Source organism: Epinephelus fuscoguttatus, linkage group LG8, assembly GCF_011397635.1.
Source record: "Epinephelus fuscoguttatus linkage group LG8, E.fuscoguttatus.final_Chr_v1".
Classification (NCBI taxonomy): Eukaryota; Metazoa; Chordata; class Actinopteri; order Perciformes; family Serranidae; genus Epinephelus; species Epinephelus fuscoguttatus.
This window is the reverse complement of record NC_064759.1, coordinates 20,394,112-20,418,054: the sequence shown is the minus strand read 5'-3', so window position 1 is coordinate 20,418,054 and position 23,943 is coordinate 20,394,112. Positions and strand designations below refer to the sequence as shown.

At 40.7% G+C, this 23,943-nt stretch overlaps 1 protein-coding gene across 1 annotated transcript in view; it reads left to right on the top strand.

Annotated features, from left to right (window-relative positions):
* myom3 (myomesin 3) overlaps positions 1-23,943 on the top strand; it is a 98,530-nt gene that overhangs the window by 6,013 nt on the left and 68,574 nt on the right. Inside the window, exons 3-7 of the mRNA XM_049584096.1 lie at positions 8,553-8,657; positions 16,225-16,378; positions 18,518-18,675; positions 21,458-21,550; positions 21,991-22,079. Coding sequence (XP_049440053.1) covers positions 8,553-8,657; positions 16,225-16,378; positions 18,518-18,675; positions 21,458-21,550; positions 21,991-22,079 — 599 coding nt within the window. The remainder of the gene's footprint in view (positions 1-8,552; positions 8,658-16,224; positions 16,379-18,517; positions 18,676-21,457; positions 21,551-21,990; positions 22,080-23,943) is intronic.

Genomic DNA, 23,943 nt, shown 5'->3' with positions numbered 1-23,943 from the left:
TTTATTATAGTTTTCTTGGTTTGGGAATCTGATCTGCGAGTTCACTGAACACAAACACACTCCCCTAACCTTTGGCACACTGCTTCTGTACTTCCAGCCTAAAAAGAAGCCGTATAATCACCAGTATTATTTGGTAGTGGCTTAAGAGTTACAACCTGTAACACTACAACAGTGAGAAACATGATGTTCATCTTGAAGTCATTAAGTCTCATATTCAGCCATTAACCCTGACTGCAATTACAACAAGAGAAAACTTCTGCCAACAAGTTGAGATAATGCAGTTTTATTTCCAGAGCAGCATCTCTTGTTTCAGGCATTTTTCAGAAATTAGTTTCTTGAAATGAGACAAAAGAAGAGAAATAGCTGCATGAATATCAGATAAATGGCACTTCAGGCTACAAAATTCATGGGAAAAAAAGCTTATTAATGTGGGAACCAAGTTAAATTATCTCCTCCTCATAGGCAGATTTATTCATTTGTTTAAAAAAAACTTATGTTGGATTAAAGGATTAAATTACATATTTAGACTGAGATTGTTTTGCAATAAACCTGCATCTCACCAAGAGCAGAGGAAATTCGCTTGTATCAGAAAAAAAGACGCCTCTGTGGTGTTTACAGTTTCTGCCCTTCTTATAAATAATTAAGAAGGTAAATGTGATTAGTATTGTGTTGTATAAGCTGTCCTGATTGATCACAGCTGATTTGTTTTTTCAGTTGGTGGATGACAAAGTATTTATTAAAGAGAAACATATGGCAGGCTGGTTATTCTGAGCTCAATGAGACATTACATCCACCCAAGTATACCCTGTGGGCCGCTGGTGGTAGCTGCTTGCACAACACATTCACATACAGTATTCACAAACACAGTCTGTCTCTGGTATTAAGACGCCTCTGGTTGGGGATGAATTTACTACCTTAAGCTTTAACTTCAATACAGTGTTTCTCTACATATATATATTAATCCTCTGCAAAAACTTATTCTGACATGGTATCACAGGAGTTTTCAGCTTGTTTCAGGAGCGAAGACACACACTACCGGGTGGAGTACACCACTGAACAAATGAAGACAACTTTGCGCACAGCTGCAGTTCAGTGACTTTGTAGTGTTATCATAGCATGGATATGAGCTGGAGCGTCGAGTCTTGTAAATGAGAGGCGTTCCAGCCAAGTGCATTGAAAGACAAATATGAACAGCAGCAAGTGGGCCTGCAATAACGTAAACATTCTGAGACACATCAGCTCTTAAAATAAGTCTGATTAAAATAAGAAACAGACAGCAGCTCACTTTTAATGTCAGCCTGATACATGAACTGCTACCACTTTGTCCTGGGGTGGGGTCTGAGATATGATGTTACAGTCTGAGTTAATCCCTGACCTTGGAAATGGCGGCTGACAAAACAATCTTAAGATTCAGAATGAACTTCACCTTTTACACAAACACACAGAAAGTACCTTAAAGAGGAAAGTCTGGTACATTTCAACCCCTATATTCCCATGTTTTTGTGTCTTAAAGTTTAATGTGGGGGCGCCGGTGGCTTAGTGGTAGAGCAGATGTCCCATGTATAAGGCTGTTGCCGCAGCGGCCCGGGTTCGACTCCAGCCTGTGGCCCTTTGCTGCATCCTTCCTTCAGGCTGCAACATAATCCTTCAGGGCAATAGCGCACCATCAAGTACGTCCACTAAAGGTGCTTGTTTTTGCCACTGACAGGCCCATAATATTATGAAAGTGTCTAACAACATTATGGTGAAGACCCTACAGAGAAATAATGTTTCACTTGACCTCCTCCTTGATCCTGTCTGTTTATTATTGTGTCTAACGAAGTCTCAGTCAAGAAGAAGTCTCAGTCTGAAGTCTTGTGACAGTTGAGTTGCTGCAGGAAGACAGTAACAAACAGACTGGATCAGGTGAAAGGTAAATAAAAAAAAACATTTATTTCTTTGAAGAGTCCTTTCCATATTGTTGTCAGAAACTTTTAATAACAATCTGAGCCTGTCAGTAGCAAATACAAGCACTTTTAGTGGACGTGCAATGCTCTATTGTCCTAAAGGATTACACTGCAGTCTATTTTGTGGCTGCAAACTGCAGTGCTCTTACTCAATACTAGACCAATTTCAAAAATAGTTGTACCCATTCATCACTTAGGGCATTTTCATATTAATTAGGATTGATTCATTCCATGCCCAAGTACAATTGCCCCCCTCCCTCCCCCCTGCGCTTAGCTTCCACATTTGTACTGTTGCTCTGTACCTGAGTTCACTTGCGTTATCATCTGTGTGAGACTGTGGTCTAACTACAGTCGGGAAAAGGGTGCCGCAGGTCGACAATGATACCCCTTGGACCGTCATTAGCGGGCGCTGCAGGGCAGTGAGGCGAAGTTCTGCTCCTGGCCGGAGGTAGAGCCACTGCTGTCAGTCGCGAAGCTCATCCATCTCCCGCCAGAGCTGCAGGTCGTAGGCGGCAGCAAAGTCAGATCCATCTGATATAGAGGCATCAGTATTAAATTGGAATGGTTAGCGGCATGGTGATGCAGTGGTTAACACTGTCGCTCGTTTTCGCTGGGTACTCCGGCTTCCTCCCACAGTCCAAAGACATTCAGGTTAACTGGTGACTCTAAATTGGCCATTGGTGTGAATGTGAGCAGTCCTGTTATAGTCTGGCGACCTGTCCAGGGTGTACCCCGTCTTTCACCCAGTGTCAGCTCCCTGATGTGAAAGCCCTATTAGACATCTGAAAATAGGGTCAAGGTTAAAAAAAAATCCCAAAGTTTCCCTTTAAGGGGCTCAGAAAAAAATGAAAAAATGAACTTCTACATTCCCATGACACTTGGGCTGTTGATGAAGCTTATGCGGTATGACTGAGAGCACCATGAAACCTACTCAATGGACCTTGAGATGAGTTTCACACAAGACGTACTCTGTTTCTTGTGATGTTTCATTCTAGCTTAAACTGTTTCTGTAAGTCAATCCATTTGCTGCTGTTCAAGCCACTGACTTCACCAGCTTTAAGATGATCTCAAATTATTACTCAAGTAAAACAGCGATGTAATAGCCTATTCCATCATACTATGAGGATATCTGTGTCTCTTCCTACACGTGCACACACTCACTCACTTGTCACTTGGCCTTGTCCAGTTGTGCTGTGGCAGAAGGCGTGAAAAAAGGAAGAAGAAAGAAAATCACACAGCAGGCACACCAGTGCTCCCAGATGGTCCTAGTAAGATCTAATAAGAATCACTTCTGGACCTGCCCTAATAGTCTCTAGTCAAATTTGCCTCCATTTTCACAGGCCCCCTGCTGCAGTGTGTTATTAAATTAGGCTAACCTGCAGGTCTGCAATCTCCATCGCAGAATAAAAGGGAACTGGAGCCATTTTGCTCCTTTGGGATGATGAAAATAAGCAATTATTCCATCAGGGTTTTTCAGCCAAACTTTGAGTTCATCTTTGTTAAAAACAAGCGAGACAGAGAAAGCAGGTGCGCTGTGAAATTTATACTTAGAACATCCTCAGTGGGCTGACACTCAAATTTATCTTCATGTTAGATTTAACAAAGTAGCCTCTGGGTGGGTTTAGCAAACAAAACTACTAAAGAAGAACAGTTTTGCCCAAAGAGTTTAGTTTTAGGTGTCGGACTATTATAAATACAAGTTGTTGACATGTGTACAGCACTGAGGGCAAACCATCCAGTGCCTCTTTCTGAGTTACACCAAGTTAATATTCTGAGGAAGCATGTTGTTTATAAACACATTAATGCACAACTTCCACTCTCCTGCACACAGCAGCACTATCAGCACTCCCGTAAGTGTTTGTTTGCTTGCGTGGGTGCACATGTGTGTGCATGTTCCTGTTTATATGCATGCCGTGAGTGTTTGTGTCCCTGTGTGTATATATCTGTGGGCTGTACTTGAGCGATACTGCCCAGCCGTAGGCTTTGCGCTGCATTATTCAACGGCCCAAGCCTCTCAGCGCACACTCAAAGGGAACCTAAACAAAGGAAAAGAGAAAAATAAGACGGCAAAAGCAGAAGTTGTCCTCTGAATGGGGAAATTTCCCAGCTTACAAACAAAAGAAAACGAGAAGTCATGTCAATTTGCATTGCCATTTGTAAGATGGCATGTTGAAAGTAATGCCTGAGGCGAGATGTTAGCGGCAACGGTAGTTGGGGGTTGTGTAGTACACACCTGGGTAAATACACAGTTCTGGCACACAAGCTTTGAGATTTTTATTTTTGTATTTATCCTTTTCAATGGAGCTGAGCTGTGCTGTATGTGTTTTACTTCAATGTTAGGCAAAAGCATGCTGTAATTAAACAAGCAAAGCATTCAAAGTTAAAATATCCTCTCACTGTGGTTGTAATTACTCATATAATAAGAGCAACAGTCATCAGTGGATGAAGGGGGAGCAAAAATGAATCCCTCTCTTGTTACAAAAATGCCTTTCATTCCCTCATGTGACCTTGTTGCTAACAACAAATGCCCCTCTCCTGTTTATGGGGGAGCACATAGATAAGGTCAGCTCAGTTTATAGTTGGTGCTTTCAACTGAGAGCTCATGCTTTAGTGTAGGCTTACACACATGTGCCTGTTGTCTGTATGTGTGTGTGTGTGTGTGTGTGTGTCTGTGTCTGCATGACCATGATGAAGAGACTAATTTAAAAGGTCCTACAGAGAGAGACAGCAGCTGTCAGCGCTTTTGATTTAGGATCACTTTACTGTGTGTGTCTAGTGACTTCTCCGTGTGTTTGGTTCATCATGTTCAGTTTGTGTTCCAGTTCATCAACTGGAACACGCCCGGCCACCAGTTGACACAGACACATTGTGCATTAAAAACTGAACACTGCGGATAATTGCATGCTATGATGCCACAACAATTACAATTGTCATTGTACCATGAACAACCTATTGGCTCAGAGCCAAAACACTTGGCTCATAAACACTGCATTGTCATCGTTTGCTTACACGCACACATCAGCAGCCACTGTTCTTCCTGATTATATAAGCTCCCTGTATACAATAGCGTGTGTGTATTTGAACACCAGTGAGTAAAAGGGGAACATTGGCAGAGCAGAAGCAGCTGATAATGGTCATAATATTTCTCAGAAACAGGTCATAAACTGCCCTGCTTGGGTACTTGGAGTAGGCCAGAGGTTAAAGTACTGACATCACACTGTAAAAAATCCGCTGTTACAAGTAAAAGACCTGCATTAAAAATGTTACTGAGAATAATCAAGAAAATGTACATAAAGTAATAAAGGAGGAAAATGTCAGCTGTGACATTAATACTATATTTGATCATTGGATTATTATTACTTATGTATTTATGTAAAAGAATTTTACTGTTGTAGTTGGCTGAGTTAGAGCTCAATCTAAATTATCTCCATTAATTGATTTATATTTTGAAAATAGTGAGAAATGACTTCACAATAGAAACCATCAAATATTTTTACATGAAAAAAAGAAAAACATTTAAATGATCAAAATAGTGGCCAATTCATTTTCTATCAATCGTCCTATAGATAAATTTGTTCTCAGTTGTATTAGTACATTCTTAAAAATCGTAAAATAACGAATAACTAAAACTGTCAAATAAATGTGGTGAAGTGAAAACTATTTCCCTCTGAAATGTAGTGGAGTAGAGATTGAAAAAAAAAAGTTGCATCAAAATTACACATACTCAGGTAAAGTATAAGTACCTCAGTTTGTATAACCTTGATGCCTGAAAAGTTGGGACGCTTAATAAAAACAGAATGCAATGATTTGTGACTTGACCTATATTCAATTGAATACAGAAACTATAAACTCATTCTGAGTTTGATGCCTGCAATACGCTCCAATAGTTGGGAACAAAGCTTGACTCTTTATCAGTTACGCCCTAACAAGACCAAGTATGGGGCGAAACCGGTCGTTCCACTGCTGTAACTTTTAAATCCTCTAAACTAATGAAAGCATTTTAACTATGCATTCTTGACCTGATAATAGTGTGCCTGACGTAAGCCAGTGGCTTCCCTCTTTCCCATGGTTGACCAATCTGACTTCATTAGCAGCTTGCACTCACCTGGAGTTTACCACTTTTACAACCATGAGCACCCTATATTTAATCTGGGAACTGGGAAAGTTGCAGAATGCCTAAAACACACTGGAATATTCCACAGGTAAACAGGTTAATTGGCACCAGATGGTAGTATCATGATTGGGTATGTAAGGGCATCATTAAAAGGCTTAGTTGTTCACCACTATGTGAAAAACTGGGTGGGTTAATTGTCGAAGAGCAACAGTATAAGAACGTTTCTCAATACACAGTTGCAAGGAATTTAGGGATTTCACCGTCTACACTCCATGATATCAGCAAAATATTCAGAGAGTCTGGAGAAATCACTGCATGTAAGGGGCAAGGCTGAAAACCAACACTGAACGCCTGTGACCTTTGACCCCCAGACAACACTGCATTAAAAACTGACATTATTGTATAAAGGACATTACTGCATGTGCTTTGGAACACTTTGGAAAACCATTATCAGTAAACACAGTTGGTCACAGCATCACAAGTTCAAATTAAGACTCTACTATACAAAGTGAAAGCCATTTATCAGCAACATCCAGAGACCCTGCTGACTTCTCTGAGCCCAAGCTCAGTGGAGACACAAAGCGGAAACATATGCTGTGGTCTGATGACTCCACATTAAAACTGTTTTTGGAGACCATGGACGTTGTGTCTTCCATGCTACAGAGGGAGAGGAGCATCCAGACTGTTACCAAGTTCAAAGCCAGTATCTGTGATGGTATGGGGGAGAGTTAGTGCCCACTGCCCAATGGGTATCTGTGAAGGCACCATGAACGCTGAGAGGTACATACAGGTTTTGGAGCAACATATGCTGCCACCCTGTTGACATCTTTTTTAGGAACTTCCCCATTTACTCTAGCAAGACAATGCCAAGCCACATTCTGAATATGTTACAACAGCGTGACTTCACAGTAAAAGAGTGTGGGCACTGGGGCACCCACTAGCTCACCTGGTAGGACAGGCGCCCCATGTACAAAGACTGTGACCTTGCTGCAGCAACCACAGTTTCAGTTCTAACCCACAGCCTTTTGCTGCATGTCATCCCCACCCTCTCTCTCTCTCTCTCTCTTCCCCTTTCACGCTAAATCTGTCCTATCAAATAAATGCAAAAAGAAAATGTGTGGCACATTATGAAGTGCAAAATATGACAACCTAGACCCCAGACTGTTGAGCAACTGGAGTCGTATATCAAGCAAGAGTGGGGAAGAACTTCACTTTTAAAACTTCAACAATTAGTGTCCTCAGTTCCCAAACCCTTACTGAGAGTTGTTAAAAGAAAAGGTGATGTAACACAGTGGTAAACATGCCCCTGTCCCAACTTTCTTTTGGAAAATGTTGCAGGCATCAAATTCAGAATAAGTGTATATTTACAAAAAGTTAGAAAGTTCCAGTGAAAATCTTGTCAAAAGGGATTCACTAGTCATTGCATTCTGTTTTTATATATGTTTTATGAAGCATCCCAATTTGTGGGAATTGAGGTTGTACTTGAGTATTTAAGTAAATGTAAGTGGTTACATTCCACCACTGGGTTAGGCTTTGTACCACACGTATGAGAGACAACATGTAGAATAACCAGATAAAGTACTTAGGAGTTTTAAAAACATTGCATGCATTCCTGTTAAAAAAAACAAACCACACAGAAGAGAGTACACAGTTTATATCCAGCAGCTGTGCAACTGACAGTGCTGCCCTCGTAACTGACGTCCTCTTAACCCTCATCTGTGGCTTGTGAAGAAAAGATGGTTGAAATTACAATACATTCACGTCTGAATCTGCAAATGCCATTGTTATATTTAAGAAAACACTGTAGAACCTGTTTATACTGAGCAGTGACAAATCTGCTGTGCCACACAATAAACCACACTTTGTGGCTTACCCTGAGCTGCACAGATTGACAGAGGGTATTAGTGCGACAAACTATACTGAAATCTTATTTAAAAGGAGGGTCTGTCTTTCATGGATTTCTCACTTCTTTGTGGGTTACGTTGTTCTGTTTGATTTTGCTTTGTCAATGTTTACTTTGCCAGATCTTCACAACAGGAAGAGAGCAGACACAAAATATCCATCAAAGCCGTTTTCAGTCTGGAGATAAGATAGAAGTTGTCGGTTTTAAACTAAATCCCTGGAGTGCCTGAATAAATGAAACCCCATGTATATAATGTTTGCCGTCATTAACCAGAGCTCTCTGTGATGTATGGCCACCTCTGCTGTTCAGACAGGGAATAGGAGAACCACTGCTGCTTTCTAGTGGCAGAGGAGAGTAAAGGTCTGATGAACTTGAGGCTGGATAACGTGCCGTGGACCATGACAAAATGAACAGGCATGCTAATGTGAACACTCAATCCTCCCATCAACAGAATAAATAACTGTGAAGGAAGACAAGGGAAAACATATTTTTATTTTTAATCTTGCACCTGTGTCATTTGATGATATGCAAAATATCCTGTGTTAATCAGGCTGTGTCTTATTTTTCCAATGTTCTCTGATTGAAACAGTGATGAGGAACCCTCCTACTCTGATTACTTTCCCATCATCCCCGGTGACGTGATGTCCGTCAAGGAGATCCTGGGCATAGACACCTTCCCCCGCCACAGGACATGGTGAGATATAAGATCTGGCAAAATATAGTGGATGCTCTTGAGGGCTGGAATATGTGGATAAAAGCCCCTACTGGGGAGCATGTAGTTACACATCATAATACAATAGATTTTCCAGCAAATCTAAGAACTTGTAAGATTGAACAGGTAAATTAATCAGACATGAGTGTCACACTGTTGCATCAAATAAAGGTTACGTTGCCATAAAGCAGTCCTGCTCATTGATTAGCAACATCGTGTGCAACAGTCTCACAGTCTCCTGAGGACTTACAGAGATAGATACCACAGCACAAAGCTCTAACAGTATTGTCATATCACCTATCCATATGCTTGGTAATATGGATGTCCCAACAAACTTTACTTGGCCCTTATCAAACTTCTTTCATGTTTGGTATCTGATTATACTGAGCCCAACGCCATGCTTATATTTACAATGCAGCAGATGATGTGTAATGTAACAAGCTAAGGCAGACAAAACACAGTACAGTAAAGAAAGACCTGGCATCTGATCAGTGTTATCCATTAAATTATACCCCAGTATTGATCCTTAGGGCCCGACACACCGAGCCAACTGTCAATGTTGAGCCATCTGTGAACATCTGTCATCTTAGGTTTGGTGGTATTTCCCAAACCTTTGGCACTGGTCTGCCTTGTCGGCATTTATTCAGCCGTTTCAGCATGTTGTATTGGCTCGGAGACAGCGGAGACTTTCGGTGAATGAAATCACTCTGATTGGCAGTTCAAATCAGTGCACGAAAAGAGAAGCGAAATGAGGAAAGCAAACAAGCTAATAAAGTCAAAGACAGTGTGACATCATGTTAACTGGTGCTTTGAATCTGTCCTGACGATAGGGCGGCGCAATTAATTACATATTAATCACAATAATGGCTTCCCATAATTACATGAACATGACCGACTGCAATATTGACTTTTAAAATGCGGGCTCAACTCACAGAAAACTCCACTGCGAAACAAACCAAGTGCTTCCCAAACTAACTGCAGCCTCCACTTTTGAAGAGGCGTCACGCCTGTGTCAAGCTTTCCTGAAAGTTGCAACTGCCGATCCGCAAAATGAAAATCCTCCATCATCAACCAACATCATCATCATTGTTTGGACACTGGAGAGAACATTTCATTTGCAAAGATTGCATGAGAGGTGTCTGTGCTGCAAGGCAACATAACTGACTTGTTAAAACAATCTGAAAAACCACCACAATCTGCAGAATGATAAATGTATAAAGGCCAAGAAGAATAACGTCGCTAACATAACTGTACCGTCATTTCCTGTCCTTGTCGATTGCCAACTCAGACATTCCTACCAGTAACGCCGCAACAAGTCACATCACAGTATCCATGCAGCAGATACGTATCCATTAAAGATGCACTGAATTCAGGTGAATAATTTTATATTCAGTCTTATGCAAGGATTTGATCAGTAGCAGAATGTCAGTAAAAGCAGTGCTCTGTGTTTTTAAATGTGAGAGTACAATAAAAAATATTTTGTTCCTAAAAACAAGGGATAATCATGATAAATAATCATGATCTCAATACTGATCAAAATATTTATGATTATCATTTTAGCCATTATTTTGCAGCCCTGCCTGACTGCCTTTTTGTTTCCCTTTTTTTAAATGATGAATACAGACTACTGCCACCTGCTGGACAGTTATTTCCCCCCACCCAGGCACAGAACATAATGTGCTAGTTGGCTGTTGGGTGTAGTCTTTGTGGTGTGTTCAGGTGCAACTTTTTGGCCGAGATGAGAGACATTGTGTTCATTGCCACCAGTTCTTTGATGTCGATTTGGTGTATAGGCTCAAGACTTCTCTAGCTGGTGACCCCCAAATGTGACACACGTTTATTGTCCATAGGTAGCAAATTGACTTACTACAGAGCGGTTTATATCTAAATCATACAACTGATAAGCTGTACACCCTGCTGGAAACTTAAGAGCAAAAGTAGTTAATCTGATAAAAACATTTTTCAAAACTTCCAGCAGCCATCAACAACAAATCCATGCATGGGGCAGATTCAAGTCTCGTCAGCTTCAGATTAACTGATAATGAAAGTAATCATTAGTTGCAGCCCTACTCTAATAGCCTCCATCTGCAGCTCTCAGCTTGGGAACATTACTTTTTTCCCTCATTTTGGATTTGAGTCTTTTGTGGCCACAAAATTAGCAACACCTGTGAATGAGCCTTTTCTTCTCATGCTGAGCTGAAGGACAGTAAGCAAGCCTCCGCTTTTCTCCAGAGGACTTCCTTCCTGGATGATGTGTGCCTGTCATAAAATTATGCCTCTCCATTAGCAGTCACCACCGCATCCTCTCTCTCCACTCTCTCAAATAAAGCAGAGTGGGTCAGATTTCACTGGTGCTTTGCCCTGCAAGTCATTCACAGCACATGAGCTCTTATGCCAACAGAGAGTCTCAATAAACATCGGAAATCAGGGCTATTTCTTTGCTCTCATCTGTCTGTAAAAGGCCAGCTGGGGACTTGTCCCATCATTTGCTGTCTCACGGATGTCTTGAAGCCAATAAGCCATAGCCATTCAGCTGAGCCTTACAGTGAGATACTTTGTGTTTGTATTGATGGGAAAGAGGAGGAAGCCTCATATCCTGTCGAAAGAAAGCAGTGCTGAAGTGATTACTCAATTGACAGGAAAGATGCTGCATGTTTTCTTCACATTATTTCTACTTACTCATATTTGAGAATGTATAGCTATGAATAGCTGTTTTTTTTGTCTTATATTACAGTAAACTGAATATTTTTTAGTTTTGGACTGTTGGTCAGACAAAGAAAAAAATCACCTGAAGACTTAATTTTGAGTCCTAATTAACTGTGAAAGTGTCTTTTAATCAAGAAAATCACTGGCAGATTAATTACCAATGAAACAGTCATTAGTTGCAGCCCTCGCAGACAGTTGTAGAGACTAAGGACAGGAGAGTTGATTCCAACTGAGAACTGGTTCAAATTGTCGGATCCATCGAAATTGTATGCATCCAAGCTTAGCAATTCCTTTTATCAATGTCGGCATGTTTTTTCTGATAGTTGTGCAGTTGTGACCGAAACAGAACAATCCTGCTTCCAGTCTCTTTTAAAACCCATTTTAAAGTTCTTTTAATGACATACAAGGCTTTCAATGATCTGGCACTGTAGTATATAACTGAGCTTCTCACATATCTATCTGGCTAACTGGTGCTTTGAATCCGTCCTGACGATAGGGCAGCACAAATAATCAAATATTGATGATGACAATGGCTTGCCATAAATACGTGACATGATCAATTGACGTTTAAAATACGCACTGCACTCACAGAAAACTCCACTGCGAATCAAACCAATTGCTTCCTAAACTAACTGCAGCCTCCAGTTTTGAAGAGGTGTCAAGCTTTCCTGAAAGTTGCAACTGCAGACAGGCAAAAATCGAAATGTTATGCGTCCAAGCTTAACAATTCCTTTTATCAATGACAGCATGTTTTTCTGACAGTTGTGCAGTTGTGACCGAAACAGAACGATCCTACTTCCTGCTTCATTTTAAAGTTCTTTTAATGGCATACAAGGCTCTCAATGATCTGGCAACGTAGTATATCATGGAGCTTCTCACAGTACTGTACAAACAGTCCCCTCAGGTCCACCAGTCTGGGTCTTCTAACTGTCCCAGAGTCCATGGGTGATCAAACCATTTCAGTTCATGCTCCTCAGCTTTGGGACAGCCTCCCTCTGAGCATCAGATCAGCTGACTCTGCTCACGTCTTTAAAGCTCATCTGAAAACTGACTTTTACAGATTGGCCTTTCCTGACAGTTGACAGACTTCTTGTGTGTGTGGGAGTGTATGTGTTTGCAGCCATGTGTACATGTATGCATGTTTAATGGTATATATGTGTTTCAGTGTATATGTTGGTGTCGGTGTATGTATATGCTTATGTTTTATTAGTATCACTGTTTTGTATTTTCTGCAACTAGGAAAGCATTTTGTGCTTTCAGCTCAAAAAGTGCTCTATAAATAAAATTATCATTATCATTAATATTATTGGGCATTGCAAAACAATGATGTCACATTAATGCATCTATGCATCTGAAGCTTGCAAGAGGAAGGACTTGCAGCGGAGAGAAAGAAATATGACAACAGTGCTGCTTCTAATGTCTGTAATGATAATTTCAAGAAAAGGTTTAAACACCAGAAATATGCTGAAACATTTTTTTCCACGCAACATGGGCTTTAATTCCAAGACTAAATGTATTGGACACTCTATGCTCGAGTGCCGCTGCTTCCCAACCGAGTACATGTCCGTTACTGAGGGTAAATATCCTGATATAATAACGTTAGTGCCACACGGGCAGGGTGAGCACATTCTTTATTTGCCTAAGAAAAAGGTTACAGTGGAGCTTTTGCACACCAGAGTGAGTCACATGTGTGTTTCTACACGGTGTTCAGACTCAAGAGATAATTAGACAGTTGTGTTGACGCTAAAACCCTCTGTAAGCCCTCTTTTGTTCCCCTCCCCACACAGACTCGATAATGGCATTGATTTCAATAAAATCATATCAAATCCTATCCCTAGTAGAGATGAGACAACATATAACAAGAAGTTAAGACCCACAGAAGTAACAGGTCGACTGAAATTTTAAAATAGAAGGCAGCCGACTGGAAGCTGGACTTAATTTCCTGCCAGTACAGAAAGTCTTTAACTTATTAGTGAATCAGAATCAGAGAGGATTTCGTTGATGACATGTATGAGCCATCTTTTACTTTTTAAGTGTCTTATGATCTTGTTGCGGGGACAGGATTACTGCTCAGCTGTCATGGAGAGGATGTCAAATATCTTAAAATAAGTCCCAGAATAGGGAGGTTTAGGTCACCGAGAACAGGAAGTGAGGGGATTGTTGCCTCTTGTGATGGGATTTGCTTTACCAAAATCTCTTTTCTACTGTTGGGGCACCTTGTCCTGTCTAGGTCACACAGTCTGTGTGCAGCACTTTTACAGTTGGAGGCTTGGTGGCAGCGTCTTTCCTGTTCTCTAATCCGTCCAGAATAATGTTTTCTTTCGTCTTCAAGCCATGAAAAGAAGCTATTGCTGGCAACTGTAAGTGGGTGAATGGACAGAGGTCACAATGAGTATTGAAGGAGAAGATGGGTAATACCAATAGATTGGTTGCCAAGGAGGGAGAGTGAAAATGGGGGAAGTCATAGAGGGTGCAATCACACCCTCTTGAAAGATAAAACACATCTGACAGCGAGCAGCCTCAGCTGCAGCGACGTGGCCCTGCCAACTTGGCATGTCATTAGGTGCCCTATCGCACACCACGACAAGTGAGTGTCAATCCCATCTGCTAACATGCTCAGCACTAATTCATCTGTGTGGTATCCCCTTCAAATTTTTCCACTCGTTAAAGCCTCCTACCTCTTCAAACAAGGTAGCTTGCCTCTCGCAATTTCACCATCGAGCTTCAATTCTCCACAAATCTTATCCCCCTGAGAGGTGCTGAGACGAACATGGTATGGATGGATATTTTAAGGTGAAGGCTGGAAATCTAGCAATGCTGGAGATGATTGACTCCTCCCAGGATAAGAGAGTCAGGACGGAAGGATAAAGTTGAAAGCTCTCGAGGATTGGCACACTATTTCTGGAAAGGCCTAAGTGGTGCAGGATGGTGGAGCATGACATTTGTTTTGATTTGTGTGGAAATGAATGCACTAGATCTTTGTGTGTTGGCAAGTGTGACTCCAATTGCACATCACTATGTGACTCACATAATGGGTTCTCTACTATCTTCTCCTCATGCTGAGGGGGTAACATGTAAGTTATGCAGCTGAGTCATGCGTGCCTGGTTTGTCTTGGCAGGAGGGGCTTGCTGTTGTTCGCGCCAATAAGCAATATTAAAATTTCCATTTGGTGCAATAATTAAGCCATAAAACCCTCTCATACCCACTGACTTGATGTGTTCCAGTGGTTCATTCCCTCAAGGCTTAAAATCTCTGAGCCCACAGAGATTAAAAATACTGACAGGCACACTCTTTACTAAACGAGCCCGTGGCAGAAAAAAGTCAAAACCATGTTTCAGAGCCTCTGGGAGTGCGAGTGTGTGTGGGGACGCACTTGTCTGCATATGCATCTACGCATGCACGTATTTTTATTTGCATATTTATTCATGCTGTTTGTGCATTTTGCTAAATTATGGCAAGCATCTGTAGGGCCATTCATGCTCTAGTGGCCATCAAAGCTCAGAGAAGTGTTTGTGAATATTTAAGATTCTGTCTTTCTGTTTATTGTGGCAATGTGTGTGTGTGTGTGTGTGTGTGTGCGAGCGTGAGTGTGTGTGAAGTATGTATTCAAATAATTAAGCCCTGGGGACTGTCAATCAAAAGATGGTTCAGGATACACACCCCTCTGGTGATGAGAGTGAGGAGTATTAAAACGCATTTATAAGGGCAGTAAAATTCACAGTTGTGTGCGTTGGACTGCGTAAACTTCAATGCATATGGATGAACTGCATGTATGCAGGAGAATGTGCGATGTCGTGGACATATTGATATATTCACAGCTACAGCATGCCATTCACATGTGCATGTATTATTGACTACAAGAGGGCCTTCTGGTTTTGTTTGCAGCCTTTCCAATGAGCTCAGAGCGCAGGTTCAGCACCCACGGAGCTGGTGGGGATTCAGTGTGTTGCTTTACAAACCCCTAACAAGGACGTATATCATTAACTCTCTGGACCTATGCCACCTTGCTGCCCTGACAAAGAAAGATTAAAAAAAAATTTGTTTCTCCTGAGTGAAAAGACCGCCTGCCATCTCCATGACAACCAACCTGATGAAAGGGAACTCAAGGATGTCACACAGCAACAATTTGAACTGTCCACACCTGAAGGAGTCCTGGAGAGGCGCACATCATCATGCGAGAGCACCGGCAGCAGCGTGTCTCTTCACAGTGATGTGAATCAGCAGTGGCAGCGGGGCTTGATATTCCGCTCATAAAGACCAACTTCTACAAAACCTTTGAACGTGTGTGTGAGAATGGTGCTCATGTGAAATGACACGTAGGTTTAAATGGAGCAGCAAACCGCCCGACCTCGTCACCGAGCCTTTTAAACAACCAACTGCCAAATATCATAAAACTAGCGTTTGTCTGCAAATGGACCGGGACAGGAAGAAATGTTTATGTGCCAAAAGAAATCAATGTAAAATTGCCGTTTTGTTTCGCTCAGAGGTCGACCCGTGTTGTTACAAACCGTGTTCAAGCCTTTGTCTGAATCGCTGTCTCTTCTTCTAACCTCCTTTGATCAAGGTCTGAATTGTTTTGACAGCCTACTCAAATTTTCAAAAAAAAAAAGCAAATTACTTCATGTCCACTTCTGGTTGAAAATACACTGAAAATAAACACTTCAGCAGTAAAATGTGTGAGTTGGAAATTTCATTAATGGGTTGTTGTTAAGTTTGCAACAAGTACGCAACCATCTATGTGTTCTGCGTCTGCATTCATCACACTTATTAGCTAATTACAGTTACAAATATAACAAAAAAACAGTAGTTGTGAATATATTAAAATGGGCTGTGTTCCACCAGGGAAATCCTGAAGGAAACTCTGTCTGCCGGTGGAGAGTATTACAGAGAAAAGTGGACCAGGTTTGGGAACGAGGCTGAGAAGGTGGAGCTGGACGTGATCAGGAACCAGCATTTGTTACGTACACGCGTTGACACGAAGGCTCTACGCATGCAGGTAAAAGTCAAGTTTTGGTCGCAGAAATGTCCAAGAACTGTCTTATAATCAGCTTTGTAAACACAATAACACTTAAATTCTCAACCCTGTTCATCAAGTTCTTGACTAGAGGTGTTCTGATACCATTTTTTCATTCCCAATACCTGAACTTGTCATATATGCCTTGCCTATATGGATGTGGAATGATTGCTATCATGTTTTATGACACCCTTTGCAAAACATGAGTAAACACACACAGAGAGTAAACCCCATAGAAATTGTCAAATTGCTGACATTCTGCTGACGGCTAATATTTCGCTATATACCAGGTATCAATTCTTCTTTCTTCTTTGTCATTTAGGGCCATTAGTCAACTAGTTGTCCGCATGTTTTACAATATTAACTTAATTAATTAATAATAATTATAATTATTTATAATTATTTATAATAATTATAATTAATTAAATAATATATTTTGGGCGGGGCAACACAATGATTTGAACTCAAGGTCTGAGAAAGAATAGTATCACTAACATCATCAACACTGAAATACCAAACCGTACTAATGAACCTTCATTAATATAGGCCTATATTTTATCTACAAGTGCACGTCACACACTGAGCGAGCCGCCTGTTAATGACGCTGTCTGCAAAGCAGTAATGATTGTGCTAAGTGACTAATGGGCATGTAGCTACTTCCATGTTTCAGATGATACGTCATGTTTGTAGTCGACCAGTGAAGATGAGTTTACATATCACCTTGGGTTCGTCCTTCACCTTCTCAAAACGATCCCACACTTTGGATTTCCTGCCCGACATGTTATTAACTAGCCTGTGGAATAACCGCAGGTACCAGCCCTGGAAATTAGGCACCGTACACATGCTGCGTCTTTAGCTGCCTGGAAACAGCAGGTACTAGGCACTACTCTTGTGCCTTTTTTGTGCCAGCTTTCAAGAGCATGGCAGCAGGTTGTGTATGATGTTGCTAAGCAACCTTAACAAGCATCATGTAGCCTATTTACCTAAAATCCTGAGTGCAGAGCTGATCTTCTTCCAGGAGCTGTTTATAAGTGTGTAGGCCTATCGTCCGTAGGACAGATGTAAAGCTCTGGGTAACCCTGCACTAACATGATCAACCTTACCGTGTTCATCACAGACTGATATTTACCGAAGAAGGGAAAGATATCTGTCAGCTGTGACTGGTTTGTAACGTGACCGTAACCTAACATTTTTTTCCTGTGACTAAGTGACCAATGAAATCTTGATAACTAATGACCTTTCAGGTGGACTAACGTTTGGTCGACTATTAGGAGGCAGCCTTATTAAGTCCCCAGTGATATATAGTTGAGAACCACTGATTCAAGTAACAGATAAATGCACTTGTCACAATTGGTGCATGTACTTTCAGTTTTAGAATCTAATGACAAACTCTGTGTTATGTCATGCTGTATCCACTAAACTACTCATGATATTCATGCAATTAAATTCTATTAGTTTCTGTTCTGTCTGACTGTTGTGTCTGGTTTAACATATATGAGCTAACCAGCGCTTTAAGGGGCAAACTCCATCCTGTTTGGTAAATAAAATAAAACCATCTGATGTTAATAAATCCAATTTTAAAAAGTTATTTGTAGAAAGACTGTAAGACTTTAAATTTAGATCTTCCAGGTTTGTGATTTCCTATCTTTAATACACTAGAACATAATGTGCTTTTTAAAATGTCCCCTGCACTGAATAAAATAAATACAAAGTGAGTGTCTGCAATTTCTTTGAGATGGGCTGCAGAGTGGATGTTAAAAAAAAACACAGCACTGTGAAAAACAAGGTCACATCAGTGACCTAGTTTAATCAACTTTGATATATCAGAGATAAAAATAGTTGGTGGCTAAATATATGTATTTTTTCACTTGTTATTTACGAAGATGTTTCACATGTATCACATTATTCAGACCATTAACAGTTCATTTTTAATTTGTGTTTCCTTTGTTTATTTGTTTCTTTTACTTTGTTTGAATGACTTGTAAAGTACTTGGATGCTTGCTATAGAAAACAGAGTTTACTTGATAGAAATAAATATAATATATTTATCAGAACATTGCTTTTGCTCTTATCTGTAAAATCAGTTTATTCAGCATGTTCCCGGCTCTATCTGCACTACAGGCTGAAAAGAAAGCATCTGCCCACATGAAGTACCTGGAGCGTCTGAGTCAGAAGGCCCCAGACTTTCCAATCCCCCTGAGGGCTCACACTGTCTGGGAGGGCATGACGGTCACACTATGCTGTACCGTACAGGGCTGTCCACCCCCAAAGGTCACATGGTAAGAACGTCCATCTCTGCTGCACTCCATTCTTTTGGCCTCCATTGGCCTATGGTAATTCTTTTTCTAGGAGTTTCTGTTAAAGTCTCCGGTCGCACTGCAAACTGGTGTCATTTTAATTTAGTTTCTGCTTGGCTGGAGCGGGATAGAGCAGAAAAAGTGTCACGGCCCAAAGTTTTAACATTTACAGAACAGCTAGACAAGGTGTATAAAGATGTGCCAAACTGATATCTAAATTCAACAAAGCAGAGAACGATCAGTCAATTAATCAGTCAGTCAATCAGCAGAAATCTAATGGACAACTCATTTGATAAATAATCATTTAAAAGGGACACATGTCAATTTTTAACCTGCTTTGTATCATAACAATGTGGGTCATATGTGTAGATGAACTGTGTAAACTTCTCCCCAGCTTATCAGCATCCAGATCTCCCTTCTCATCCCTCAGCTCAAAACGTATCATCCAGTGGGGCTGTGGCTCGGACTTTAGATTGTATTCCGCATTTTCATACGCCCGCCACAATAGCCCCGTTCCCACCATACACTGTCAGTATGGTGTTTTTGGGACCAAAAGTAACCCTTCAGATATGGTACCTAGACAATAGAGTTCCCACGGCAGACGGTGTTTCATGTGGGCGGGGTTGTTGACACTCACTGCTCCGTCCAGCACTCACTGTATTTGCTCATTACTGGTGACACAGAGGGAAGTCTGCACCTTGTTTATCGTCCACAGAACGAGGCTGCATGCTGACATTTTCAGAACAAAATAGAACAGGCTGCAGTGAGAGTCTCTCTCTGTGGGATACTCAAAAATAGCAGGTTTGTGCATTTAGTCCTTCTCAGGCAAGCTCAGGGGTTTAGTGTTGCCGGAGCCCACAGGAATGATGCTCGTACGGATTGGGATATATGCCATCCCTATCAAAACTTATCTATATAAACACTTGAAGATCCACTCATTACTAAAAGCGAATGTCATATAAAAACTAATGGAAAGGCCAAAGTTGTCACAGTGAAATTTAAGGTGTGTTGACTGATTCAAGTCGTCACCTCATGCATTGAGTAACATTACAGGTTAACGTTCCATCTTTAAAGTCGCCAGCAGTTGACACAGTGAATTAAGTTATTTTTGCTCAGACTCCAGCTGCTGTGAGAGGCAGTAAAACATCCTTTCATTTTATAGTTACAGTTTACTATTAAAACTCTCCACAGTATGAAAAGTGGTTACATGAGCCTCAAAACCAGTCACAACTCAGCCCTGAGCAGAGTGACCATCCTCTACTGACCAATCAAAGGATTGCAGTGTTCACAGCTCCACCTTTTAGGTGCTGGAGTGCTAGGTATCCCAACAGAGGGAGGACCAAAAATGGGGACGATACAGAACGGTTCCATTGGTACCATCCACAACTTTTCACAGTGAAAACGGGGAAAAAAAGCGTACCGCACTAAACTACCGTACGGCTTGGTGGAAACGGGGCTAAAGAGTAAAGCAGCAGAACAAGAGGGAGACCCCTTGCTCTCTCTCAAAAGCAGACCAAACTCATCAAATGGTAAAACTAAGCAGTGCTGATCAATTAAAACCAAGATTCTGTTGCCGTATTGCCTATTTCTCCCCAAAACACAACTAGAAACATATTCTAGCTTACCGTTTAATTGTAATTTGAAATTGTTTGTCACCTGCCGCCCACCATATTGTTTCCTTTTGAAAAATGGCCAAGCTCCCATCATGTCACTGACCAGCGAAGGATTTATCGCTCTGGTGAGAGGTAATGCATTTTGGTGGTTGTAATTTCTACCTTATGAGCAAAAGCAAATGCTACAGCCCTTTTCTTCTTTTTTTCTCTGGTCATATGGCACCAGTTGCAAAGGATTTGTGTCTTTCTACAGTACAGACAGCCCAGTTTCATAAAAAGATAAATTAAGTAATTTATCACTTCTTAAATTTGATCTTTTGGTGCTTTTCTTTATTTCATGTTACTGCAAATTAAATATATTTAGGTTCTGGACCATCAGATGAATAAACAACTGAAAAATTCCCCTTTTGGCTGTAGGAAATTGCAATTTATCATTTCACTATTTTCTGACTATTGAAAAAAATATTGAAAAAGACAATAGTGCGTAGTTGCAGCCCTACGTTGTACTAATAATTCATGACTCATCCATAAAACAGTGACATACTGTTGAATTTGTCATGAGATCATTAGAGGTACACAGTGTGAGAGGTAAGGTGCTAGGTTAGGTAACACACATGTACGCAAGTGATTGAACACAAAGACAGACTCAAAGCCTATGAGCTGCTTGCAACAAAAAAGAAAATCATGACACTACAGTTCTGAACCCTGACTTGAATATCGCCCTCTGTATTAATATGAAATTACCTGAGTTAATTCAGGCAACGTGCCGAACTGTCAGCCTTGATACTTGAGCTGCTGTGAGACCTGCTGATGGATAGCCTGAGTGTGCTCAGTATTCATGGATCTAAGCTGAGATCCAGAATAACTTGAGGCTTGCGGGTTTCACCATCCCATATGGGACCCATCGAGCCCAATGAGCTGCAAAAGGCTGCCCTCAACAGTGCCCAGCACAAGACAGAATGAGAGATCAAAGTGCCCCGCTGGCTGTTATGGATTCAGCCAAACTAACATTTGATTAGTCAAAGACGAGCATAAGTAATCAGCAGGCAGGATCATGAACCATAAGAGAAGCCCATTGTTCACTTTCCCTTTGATATCCAAAAAACCTAAACTTTCACTGACTCTGATTTGTTTCTAACTTCCTGCCTCAGGTATAAGGATGGCGTGCTACTGAGAATGCCTGACCAGCCATGGAATTACCACCTCGAACAACATTTTGGTCTTAACACACTGGAGATCAGAAGGTAGGTCGCTAATTAAGGCTAAAAATCTTTGTATGAGTATGGGGTAGGGCTGATTAAGATGGGGCATGTGTGGGGAGCACGACCTTGCCTTTGATTAATTGAGGATCAAATTACTGATTTAAGAACCTTGTGGGTGAGGTCAGGAAACTGTGGTGTTATGAGATAAAAATGTGGCTGTCAAACTGAGAAATAAATGCTGGTGCTGTTTTGTAAGTTTGCTCCATTACCTAACTTCAAAGAACGAAGAGTCAATTAAGCTGAGTGGTCTCATGGTAAGACGCCACATCTCCTTTTGTCTTTATGTTGTATTTGGGATTCATTTAACAGCAATAACAACAGAGTAAAGTATGCGGCGGGTAAAAGAAAAGTGCAATAAAAGCATATATTTGTCACCCTACAGATACATTTTTATTTCAGCTACAGCTGCTTAATGTCTTTAGGTGCTCTCCTGATGACGCTGGCGAGTATAAAGTGATAGCCAAGAGTCCCCTGGGTGAAGCTATGACCTTTGCAACACTCGTGGTGAACTGTGAGTAGTTTCTTGTTTCATATGCTTGCTGGAAAATCATTATGGATACAAAGATGGAAATGAGTGAAATACAAGAGCTCTGTCACAGGCTCTTAACTGGTTAGATACAGAGACACAGAGAGGATATCGGTACGACAAGCTGTAGGTCATATGACCAGTCCAAAGAGCATTAAGTGCAGGATTTAGACTATGACTGCTTTTTAAACCTGGTGCAAACACCTTCAAAATCATACACCAGTCAGCATCAGCAACTGTATTTACACAAATAGTCCATAACTCCACATACAAACACTGCTCAAAAACTTAATACATTGATGACATTGCCCCTTGATAAATGTTCAAGTATAAACAGACAAAGAAGCTTAGTCATTTTGTACACAAGCTATAATACAGATAATAATGCAGTGTTGCATTTGAGGCAATACAAACCTTCCTTTTTATGAAATCATTAATCCCATATAATCTGTTTAGATAAAATTAATTACTTTAGCTCAGGGGTCTGCAACCTTTACTATCTAAAGAGCTTTTTTTTTGCCAAAACAAAAAGAAAAATAAAATGCCTGGAGATGCAAAAAAACATATTTGAGCCTTATAATGAAGGTAACACTGCCTATTATGAATTAGCATTCATTAATATGCTTTAACACAATGTGACTGCTCTGAAGTGCAGTTTTTATGATTATTTGGTTCGATAACTTTGCAGGGTTGGTGGTGAAAGCAAATGAACCTCTCCACTTATTAAAATGTTTTGTCTTTTTTGGATTTAAAATTCATAGCAAGCTTAGCTAGGGAGACACAACACCAGCCATTGCTCTCAAGGTTTGCCAAAACTTAGAGGAAAAGGCACAAGGCCATATATAAATCTGAGTTGTATATAAAACTGAGCCTACATTGATAGGGCGGCCTCAAGTGCCTTGTATAAACATACCTTTATATGGTGCATAAAATACAAGGTGATGAAATTTTAAAGCTCTTTGTTATTCAGTGTGTAGACTACATACGTTTACATTTGGCGAATTTAAGAAACACTTTCTGCCTAAAATGGTGATGAATGAAAATTAAAATCTGAAATATTAACATTATTTATTTCCATATAATAATTTTTTTTGAAGTCACAGGGAGCCACTTGAGAGGGGTCAAAGAGCCAGGAAGGCTACCCCTGCTTTAGATTAAAAAAAAATAAAATTAAAAATAAAAATAAAGCTGTCATAACCAAGGGAAGCAAACCTGGATTTACACTAACATATTTGGAGTAGATTATAAACAGAATGCTTAATCAATGCATTTATTTACCATATTTTATACATGTATCATGGTCATCTTTTATAATCAAAAGCAACTTTCATGTAAGTGGAAATTGTTCCTGACTAACAACACTTACTGATATTTGTAGATCTGAGTACCAGAGTCTGTAAATAATGTTAAAGCGAGTTCTTGCATTGCATTAAATATGATAAATCTCAATGAGAAGTCAGTTGAGGAAACTGTAAAACAGGCATAGAAGAACCTCAAGATCAACGAGGTTTGCGAACAAGCTTGAACATGAACATGAAGGAATAACCAACATCAGGACCACTGAGAGCACTGACCAAACCACAAACCAAATTACTGAATACACAACAACAAGCCCAGCAGCAACACAGCACACAGAGCAAAACACACGTCCCATGTGTGTGGCTGGCCTACCCACCGTCATCCACAATTCAGCACCACTGAGGGCAATGTTGACAAAACTCCAAAAGCAGAGATGCAGCTGCATAACATGATACAAACAACCAATGCCAGCGTTAAATAAACAAGAGAGTACTCACCATTAAAGTCAGCCAGGGTTGGAGTTGAAGCGTCTCAGGGTGGGAGTCAGTCA